General features: G+C 43.0%; 2 protein-coding genes across 10 annotated transcripts in view; one reads left to right on the plus strand and one right to left on the minus strand.

The window, feature by feature from the left end:
• si:ch211-154o6.3 (uncharacterized protein LOC563854 homolog) overlaps positions 1 to 1,382 on the minus strand; it is a 28,623-nt gene extending 27,241 nt beyond the window's left edge. Inside the window, exons 1-2 of the mRNA XM_017706045.2 lie at positions 1,298 to 1,382; positions 1 to 309 (exon numbers count right to left, since the gene is read on the minus strand). The exon at positions 1 to 309 is cut by the window's left edge and continues 47 nt beyond it. Of these exons, the coding sequence (XP_017561534.2) occupies positions 1 to 43 (43 nt within the window). The 5' untranslated portion in view covers positions 44 to 309; positions 1,298 to 1,382. The remainder of the gene's footprint in view (positions 310 to 1,297) is intronic.
• The window catches only part of znf384b (zinc finger protein 384 b), a 27,571-nt gene continuing 18,953 nt past the window's right edge, over positions 1,383 to 10,000 (plus strand). The window contains exons 1-5 of one of the 9 annotated variants that reach the window (XM_037536853.1): positions 1,383 to 1,520; positions 5,148 to 5,203; positions 5,335 to 5,572; positions 6,765 to 6,854; positions 9,116 to 9,261. In XM_037536853.1, the coding sequence (XP_037392750.1) occupies positions 5,150 to 5,203; positions 5,335 to 5,572; positions 6,765 to 6,854; positions 9,116 to 9,261 (528 nt within the window). In that variant the 5' untranslated portion in view covers positions 1,383 to 1,520; positions 5,148 to 5,149. Of the gene's footprint in view, positions 1,521 to 1,717; positions 2,206 to 5,147; positions 5,204 to 5,334; positions 5,573 to 6,764; positions 6,855 to 9,115; positions 9,262 to 10,000 lie in introns of those variants that run through there. The other 8 variants (XM_037536852.1, XM_037536849.1, XM_037536854.1 and 5 more) reach the window with 8 other exon arrangements.

Below are 10,000 nucleotides of genomic sequence, written 5' to 3' on the forward strand. Positions count from 1 at the left end.
CGATCTGCCTCAACTTCTTCTGCAGTTTCCTCACCTCCCCCATCTGAAAGACTCAGTTCAGCAGACCACTTCTCCTCCTAAACACACACTGAAACGGCTGCTCCTCACTTTTATGACTTTATGGCTTGTATTGTAGTGGTTTTCCACAGATTTAGGCCGTAAATGCTGATGAAGTTGGTCTCCATAAATCCTCCGCTTGACGCGTTCAGCCCGTAAACGTGTAAACACGACCTCACCGGAAGCCCACGCCATCGTAATTGACCTCACCGGAAGCTGGTGCCCATCTCCATGGCAACCTTTTCCACAAAGCTTAAGAATAAACGTAGAAAAATGGGCCAAATTGTTAATTATTTAAAAGTTTTAAACCTGTTTCCCTGCATTACTAACACAGAGACTCATTAATGTTTGTGCACCCACGTGAAAAAATGTGCACAAACGATCCCACATACAATTATAGCTTATTTTAAATAATATTGTTATTTTTTTATTACATGTTTACATTTATTCATTATTATTTTATTACAGTGGTATTACGGTTGTACTAATGATAATCAAATGTTATTATTATTATTTAAATACTATCCCTATCTTTACTATCATTAAGGTAGAAAAACAAAATAAGGGTCTCTTAATTAAAACGTATACTTTTATAACCAATGTATCCAAGTTTATCCATTTTTATCAGTTTATTACTTAAAAAAAAGAAAAGATCTAGCAACTCTGTCTACCAAGCTACTTTATTGCAACGAACAAACAAACAAACAAATAAATAAACCCGCGAGGCTGAGCGACCGACCGTCTCATGAAACGTAGGCTACTTCGCTCACAAATTCTAAAAGGACTCTTGCATCTCTTATTATTTAGTTATTTTTATTTGATCTGAAAAGCATTTTATTCACCCAAAAAAAAAAATAAATAAATAAATCTTCAACTCCATTTTTGAGAAAATTTGACTCCTTGTCTTAAAATCTTCAACAGTTTTATTTATTTGGCAATATTATTGTCGTGAATATATTTTTAAATGTAGATTTTTTTTATTACGCTTATTATTTCCCTTATTTATTTGTTTGTTTGTTTATCTGCCATCTTGCTAATTTACTCGTTGATCCATCGTCATGGAAAAGGAAAAGGAAGCGTGGGCTTTTTCTCGGCGTTGTTAACAGTCACATTCCCAGCAGCGGGGCGTGAAAAATCACCAACTTAGTGCGGTTCTGTGTTGTTAGGAGAGAAGAAAGCCGATTTCGCGGAGACTCTCCGCTGCGGCTTTTATTTCAGCGCCGCTGTAATTCGACCTTACTTGAGGAGGGAAGTGACGCCGTGACGCTCGGAAGGCTTTCGACCTCACTGACAGGAAGTCCTAGCCCAGACAGTTCGGGTAACTCCGTAAGAAAAGAAAAAAAAAAAGAAAAGAACACAAAAAACCCGAAGAGCCGAAAACGGGTCGAGTCGGTTCGGCTGGGCGCGTTCGGACCCGGTTCTTCAGAAAGCGGAGGGGATCCCCGGGGGAGGGAGCGGCACCGGTAATTTTAGGCCTGATTTTTTTTTTCCTAGCTTGTTTTTTTTTCCCCTTGCAGCTGTCGCCCCTCTCTCTTTCTTTCCTTCTCTCCCTCTTTCCCTTTCCCCCTCTCACTCGCTCTCCCACTCTTTTCCCCAATCTCTCTCCCCTTTTTTAACCTCTCCCTCTCTCTCTCTCTCTCCCTCTCCCTCTCTCTCCCCCCGCTTCGTGCCGGAAGTCTGCGTAAAGCCTCGGTTTCAGCGTCGACGTTTTTTTTTATTTTTTTATTTTTTTTTTCACCTCACTTGTTCTTTTTTTTCTCAACCTCGACTATTTTCCTTTTTTTTCCTCCCTTCTTTTTTTTCCTCCGCGGACTCTCCGCCAGCAGAAGCGCCTCAATCGAGCTTTAACGGCTGTAACGTTTAACACGACACGGTGTGGACACATCGCCGAGTCGACGACCGAGACGGTTTTTGAGAAGAAATAAACCGATATTTTACAGTCTCCCACTCTTTAATGATCCATGAACCAATTCAAAAGCAAACCAAAAACACCTTATTCTTGTCCTTATACCACATTTTGCCCGGCTTGACACGGAAAAAGTAGTGGTTTTTTTGAGCTCTGCTCGCCGAGCCCGCCAAACTAGAAACGACAACAGGCTGTTCGGAGCCGTACCGGTCAGATTAATGGCATAAAACCAGTCACGGAAGGTGAATATCCAGTATTATAATGAAATATAGATGTCTGGGTGGGAAACTAACACGGATACAGAAGCGTTTAGCCTTGTAAACCGTGCTGCAGGCCTACCGCCGTCATCACGGCAGCCCTGCTACAGGATCTTTGGGATTTTCTTGGCTATTTTTCAGCCCTGAATGCTCATCACTATGGTTAAAGTAGAACTCCACCGACTTTTCAATCATTCCGTATAATGAAAGGGTTGAGATGTAAACAAACCCAGTTCAGAGAGGTTTGGTGTGAAGTGCTCAGCTCTAGAGAAACGTAAATGAGTCACAACTGTTCACAGTGGTGGTGATAGGAACCAGACGTCCACCTCTAAAAGCTCCCGCGCAGACAGTCATTACATGAAATAGTTAGATATGTGCTGCCTTGTTTTATGATGGTAAGTTTTGGCTTAAAATGTGTTGTAGTCCTCTTATTTTAACCCTCGCGGTGGACGGGGGCGCGCAGGGCGCTGTAAGGTAAAATCGTCCCCACAAACCCCCCCCAGATTTATGACTATTTTACCTTCGTTGACATTACATATGAAAACTCAGAAGACACGTGTAGGTTTAGCGGTTGTGGATAGTAAATGAAAGGGCTATATCTGTGTTGTAGTCATGGCGACCCCTGGTTCCCATCACCACCACTGTAAAGAAATCTGAGTCAGCAAGTTTCTCTGCAATGAACAATGGGATTTTGCAGCAGGTGCGCTCTGAAGGTCTTTGTTTACGTTTACAACGTTGCTGTTTTTCACTTTTAGTGCGTTTTTGCATTTTTGGAATCATTTCTGACCTACGTTATTATTTACAGTGTTGTCCATGAAGTAATGACGTCCCTGTTGCCAGACGGTTTGTCTTCAAACCCCCCCCCCCCCCCCCCTTTATTTCAGGTGCTTTACATGGTGTGAATAGGATCTGACAGTTAAAGGAGGAATCCACTGGTTTTTCACCATTTCTGAGCAGTGAAATGTATGAGATGTGAATGAAGGCGCTTAGTGTTTTTAGATCAAAGATATTCTTACAGACTCACAACAGTGGGGATGGGAACCAACCACCTCGCGCAAATTCGTTCACTTAAACGGCTGCGAAAGTGCTTCCTAATGCCCGGTGCACTGTATTCCGGTAGTTCTGACGCAAGCGTTTGGGCTCGAATGTACTTCTATAATCTGTTCATGGTGGAGAGGTAAATACAGGGTGTTATGAGGCAAAATAGTCCCCAAAGAAAACATCTTTTCCCACTATTTTGGGTTTGGATAGTAAATAAAGCGACTATTTGTGTTGAGCCCTTGATTCCATTCCCCACCACTGTAAAGACAACCAGCTGGTAAGTTACTACAGTGAAACATTTGGCATCAAACCGCTCTGAATGACTTTCTTTACATCGTAAAGATTGAATTATGCAGGAATTTGAATTAAACATGGATGGAATTCCCCTTTAAGCACAACATATGTTGTAGTGTGGGTGCTTCAGACTTCACACTGAAAGAGCAGTTTTAAAAATCCATAAAAATTCAAGTTATTGTGTAAGTTGCAAGGTTTCGTTGTGGTTAATCTGCTGTCTGTCTGGTTAACTTTTACAGTATCGTGTAAGGTTCGCTGTTTTGTCAGTAGCAGCTCTGAGGATGCAGGAGTTCATTAACTCTATCAGTCCAGACCTGAAGGGGAATTCCACCCAAATTTCTCCATAAGGCAGTTGTTAAAATGATGGAAAAAAAAAAAGTTATTTCGTCTAGTTTGGTGTGAAATGCTCCGTCTTAATTGCTCACAGTGGAGGTGATGGGAACCAGACGTCTGAAGTTATTGCATTAAATATCATAAACTTTTGCGCTATAGTGATTTGCCCCCCCCCAAAACTTTTAATGTTATTTATTTATTTATATTTATGACTATTTTACCATCATCAACAGTACATCTAAAACTCAGAAGACTTGTGCAGGTTCACTGGTGGTTCTAGATAGTACATAAAATGGCTACATTTGTGTTGTAGACATAGTTCCCCCTGGTTCCCATCAGCACCACTGTAACGAAGTCTGAGTTGGTAAGTTTCTCTACAACAGTGGTCACCAGCCCTGCTCCTGGAGATCTGCCTTACTGCAGACTTCAGCTTCTAACCCCACCTGATCAGTCTAATCATTGCCTTCAATGATCCCGATGAGCTGAAGGAGGTGTGTTAGAATTGGCTTGGAGGGTTAGTGACCGCTCTGAATGACTGTGTCCGCATTTAAATGACCGAATTGTACATACGTTCCACAAAAAAACGGGAATTTTAATTTAAATATCACATATGGAAAATACTGTGATATTGAATTTTGTTAATAGCTCATACACCCACCAGTCACTATTTATTTATATGTTCAGTTGCTTGTTAACACAAATAGCTGATCAGCCAATCACACGGCCACAGCTCAGGGCATTTAGGCGTGTAGAGGTGGTCAAGACAACTTGCTGAAGTGCAGACCGAGCATCAGAACGGGGAAGAAAGGGGATTTAAGGGGCTTTGAACGTGGCGTGGTTGTTGGTGCCAGACGGGCTGGTCTGAGTATTTCAGAAACTGCTGATCTGCTGGGATTTTCACACACAACCATCTCTAGAGTTTACAGAGAACGGGCCGAAAAAGAGGAAACATCCAGTGAGCGGTCAGTTGTGTGGACGAAAATGCCTGGTTGATGTGAGAGGTCAGAGGAGAATGGGCAGACTGGTTCCAGATGATAGAAAGGCAGCAGGAACTCAAATAACCAACCAGAATCTCTGAGGAACGTTTCCAACACCTTGTTGAAAGTGTGCCACGAAGAATTAAAGCAGTTCTGAAGGGAAAAGGGGGTCCAACCTTTTACTAGCAAGGGGTACCTAATAAAGTAGCCGGTGAGTGTATATGCCTAGTGAAATGGTTTTGGGTTGTTTCTCTTACCACAGTTTTGTCTTGTTTAATGCAGGAATGATGGAGGACTCCCATTTTAACTCCTACTTCTGGTCCCCAGTGCCAGGACAGGTAAGAACGTGCTGCATTTCAAGCCACAGAGACGTCCGTTCTTGATAGTGAGTCATGGTTAATTATAAACCAGCATGTTTCCGTTAAGGCTGCTTGTGTGTGTTTGTGTTGTGTGTGTATTCTCAATTCAGTTTGAGAATGCTGTGTTTCTAAACAAGGTCAAAGAGCAGCTGGGACAGGACAAAAACCCCGCCTACCCACATGGCTCCACCCACTACCCCACCACAGCGGTGGTGGCGGTCACCGGCGGCGTTGCCATGGACTCAGTGGCCAGCGGTCGGGCACTGAAACAAGAACAGCCGCATCAGCCCCAGTCCTCTCACAGCATCACCGTGCTACCAGTTCCATCTACTGGAATCATGACAGCAGGTATGGTTTACACCAGCGGTCAGCAGGTCAGATCCCGGGAGAGTTTAGTTCCAACACACCTGGCGTTTACACCGATCAGCCATAACATTAAACCCACCTTGCTTCTACTACACTCGTCCATTTCATCAGCTCCACTGACCATATAGGAGCACTTTGTAGCTACAGTTACAGACTTCTTCAATGGTCAGGACCCCCCGCAGAGCAGGTATAATTAGGGTGGTGGATCATTCTCAGCACTGCATTGACCCTGATGTGGTGGTGGTGGTGGCGTGTTATTGTGTGCTGCACTGGTATGAGTGGATCGGTGCTTTTAAGGTGTCATCTTAAACGGAGCAAACTCCACTCTTGCTTCAGATCTAAAAAAAAAAACCAAAAAATCCTCAGTCCATCTTTTCACTGTGAGGAGGCAAGTCAGCGCTATGGGTCTGAAAGGATGCGTAGCTGTGACGAAGCCTCACCGAGAAAAGGGAAGAAATTTTGTCCTTGAACACTGAAAGTGGACGTCTGAGACGTAGAGGCTTTGTGGCCTGAGGAGTCCAACTTTGTAGCTGGGATTAGAAGCCAAAAATTCAACCAACTTCTAAGACTGAACTTTGGACTTCAGTGTGGAGAAACATCCCTGAAGATTTCTCGGAGGAACTGGAAGCGAGTCTCTGGGAAACGTGGACACTGAAAAGTGAATAACTCGTACTTTTGAGGATTGCAGTGAAACACACCAAGATGGTCCAGGAAAAGGAGTAGAAATCACTGGCGTACATGGTGGTGGTGTGATATTTGGAGAAACGGTAAAAAAGGGTGTCCATTTACTCAGCTAAGTATCGCTAGTAATAGAACATGTAAATTTAGAGGGATAATTAGGAGGGAGACTTATCACTGCTGTGTTTTGCTATGTAGGCACACCTTATGGCAGGGTTGAAGATTGGCCGGCATTGTTTTGACCAAAATAATTGACATTTCTTGGATTTAATTCATCAAAACAGCCACAGAAATGCTGGGCTTGGTCAGCCAGGTCGCAGCACATGTCATTTATTGAAGACGATAGGCTGTGCAGACCTAGTACCTAGTAGACCTGCCACAAGAGCTCTTACGACTGTAAGTCATCAGTGAAAGTAGAAGTGCTGAGACCTATTTCACGGCTTCTTTCCACCACCCTGTGTCTCACTCTTATCTTTCACTTTCTCCCTCTGTCCAGCGGGTTTGGTCACTCTAGTCTCTCCGGTTTCCTCCGCTCCGTCTCTCATCCCTGGACATCCTACGACTACGATGATAACGTTACACACAGGTAACGCGCTGCTCAAAGCCCAATAACCTGGAAAGCAACCCCCACTGATGATCAGTGGCCTCTGAGCTTTACATTGCTGGAACTGTTTGATAGGTTATTGGATCGGTCCAGCTGATTTCAGTCTACTGCATCTGGAGCGTATGGCTGGTTAAAACGAACGATAGCGATTTGTACTTTGAAAAGAACAGTAAGCCTGTTTTCACTTGACTGTACCAGAAAGTTAATCGGCACATTTTGTTCAAGAAAATCTGACCAAAAAATGAATAAATAGACCTGCTGTGTCGAAATCTAAAACTTGACAAGTCATCATGACGATAATGAAAATGACGAATAAGAGACTTTTATTCTCCCACTGGGGGAAATTTGCATTGTTACAGCAGAATACAGAGTAAGCAGATAAAGAGCGGTAAGTAGACAAAGATGTGCGTCATACAAAATACAAAATATAAGATATACTATAGAAATAAATAAATAAACAAGGCGTCCCATAGCAGAAAAAAATAGAAAATAAAAATAGTACAAATTTACTGGATATTGCACAGAACTTCTGTATCTATTGCACTTGTACCATCTATCAGCAGCAGATATTGCACATTAATTAGAGGTAGGAGAAGATACAGGTCTGTGTGGTGTGTTCATAATAGAGTGCACTATGATGGAGTGAGGTGTGAATCCATAGTGTGTTTACGACAGAGAGTGTCTGAGTCTCTGCTTGGGGGGGGTTTGATCGTAAAGCCGAACAGCAGAGCTGCGGTGTTTCCTTCACGTTCCACACAGCTGATCTGCTTGTTAGCTTCTTGTCTGAATATTCCATTCCACCTTAAATGGTGTGGCGGTAACATTCCAGAGTCTGTAAGCACTAGAATGTAACTGCCGCGTCATTTAAGGTGGAACAGAAAATTAGAATAAGAAGCTGGCACAGGGGTCGGCAACCCAAATGTTAACAGCCCTTTTGTCCTTTCAACAAAAATCCAGCCACCTTGGGAGCCTCAAGGTTTTATGTCCAGTTTATTGAAGTAAAAAAATGTTTGAATATGTGCTGATTTACGTCCTAGTATAGTTTGAAAAATCTAAGTGAAAACGCAGCTTTAAGCTTTAAGCTTTAGCTCAGCTATAGCTGCTTTTCTCGCATCTCTGGCAGGAAACTTTCCCACAAAAGAAGAAAAAAAAACAGTTTCTTGTAAAATGTCTCTCAGCATTCGTTTTTTTGCGAGGCTGAAATCAGCTTCTCATTCGCAGCTTCTCGTTAGATTGTTTCTGTTCCACCTTATATGCAACTACTGTACCATTTAAGGTGGAACGGGACAATTCGAGGAAGAAACTGACTTCACCTTCGTGACGTTTTAGTGTTTGTGAATTGTTCGTTGCAGATTAAACGTATCAGGAAACCAGCTGGAATGATTATGAATGCAAATAAGTAAATTAGTCTCCAAATTATCGATGTTCGTCTTAAATCTTTCTCTTTGCCTTTTTCCTTAGCTACCAGCTCGGCGAGATTGTTGAACTGTGATGGTATTGTGACCAACCGTCTGTGGGTCAATGGCAGTTATAGACTGCAGTAACTCCGATCAGCAGAGCTTTATTTCACAGTAAAGCGGGATTATTTCATTTTTACCTACAGGTTTAATGCCCTGTGGCTGGGGAGCCACAACAGGGCAGTAAAAGAGACACATGTTGCTGACCCCTGAGCTAGAGAGTACAGACACGTTCAAACAGTTTGAGCGGTAGCAGATCAACACTGAGAATGTTGGCCATGTGGACCTATTTTAAAGTTTCGACAAAGTACGTAAGACAAGCGTTTTGTGATGAGTGTTCATGTTAAGTATCAAGAGCGCCCAAGAACTTCACTGTAGGTTTGATGTCCGTTAAAAACGACACCCCACTCAAGCCCCCTGCTAGCCTCAGGTTTTAAAATGAAGGAAAAATTCGCCAACGACAGCCAATGACCAGTGGATGACCAGCATTTCTCTGGTGTTGACCGTGTTGGATTTTGTGGTACAGAACGTAACAATAATTATTCCTAAAAACCGTGTCTGTTTCGTCAGAACTGCTGTTAGAGTAAACCAGCTGTTGTTTCAAATTTAGGTGAGGTTGCATTTCAGACGATCCTTCACCAACTGGCTGTCCTTATGAAGCCAACAGGGTTTTGGTTCTTTTCAAAAGTACAGTGGTGTGTACTGAAATCACACTCTGTGCCCTACACATGCAGCAGATGGATATACTAACCAATGTTAAAACGGAATATTTTTCAATACTTGCAGCAGATAAGAAGGAGGAGGCCGTGTCCTGCCCCCCCATCGTCATACCGATACCATCGAAACGAGGCAGGAAGAAGAAATCCACCATACCGCTGGTGGCTTCAGCCACAGGAAGTGACACACTGATGCTCAGTCATCTGCCTGGACAGGTACCTGGACAGGAACACACGCACACATACAGGTTGTGTCTCAAGACTGAGCTCTGCCCGTATTGGGGGGCCAATATGGTTTATTGTTATTGTGATAAATTACATAACGTTATGTCATACTATGATATCATGGGTATAGTCAGGACTCACTAATTAACTGCTGGTTTCATTACAAAGACTCTGTCTAGTTGGATTTAGTGCAGTCTGTGTAATGTTGGCAAATGGTATTGTATTCATAGTTCTTGAAGGTATTTTTAATATGGCACTACTGGTTGTTTTTTGTTTGTTCTTAGTAACTTAGTAGTGAACCATGACTTTTAGAGCTAAATAGTAAAACTCAGTCAAAAACACTTACACTGATCAGGCCTGACGTTCTGACCGCCTCCTTGTTTCTACGCTCATTGTCCATTTTATCGGGTCCACTTACTGTATAGCTGCACTTTGTAGTTCTACAGTTACAGAATGTAGTCCATCTGTTTCTCTGATACTTTGTTAGCCCCCTTTTACCCTGTTCTTCGGTGGTCAGGACTCCCATGGACCCTCACAGAGCAGGTACCATTTGGGTGGTGGTTCATTCTCAGCACTGCAGTGTGTGTTGTGCTGGTGCGAGTGGATCAGGCACAGCAGTGCTGCTGGAGTTTTTAAACACTGTGTCCACTCAGTGCTTTGTTGGTCCACCCTGTAGATGTAAAGCCAGAGATGATAGCTCATCTCTTGCTGTACAGTATGAGCTAATCAT

The sequence above is a fragment of the Pygocentrus nattereri genome, chromosome 3 (genome assembly GCF_015220715.1).
Source record: "Pygocentrus nattereri isolate fPygNat1 chromosome 3, fPygNat1.pri, whole genome shotgun sequence".
NCBI lineage: Eukaryota > Metazoa > Chordata > Actinopteri > Characiformes > Serrasalmidae > Pygocentrus > Pygocentrus nattereri.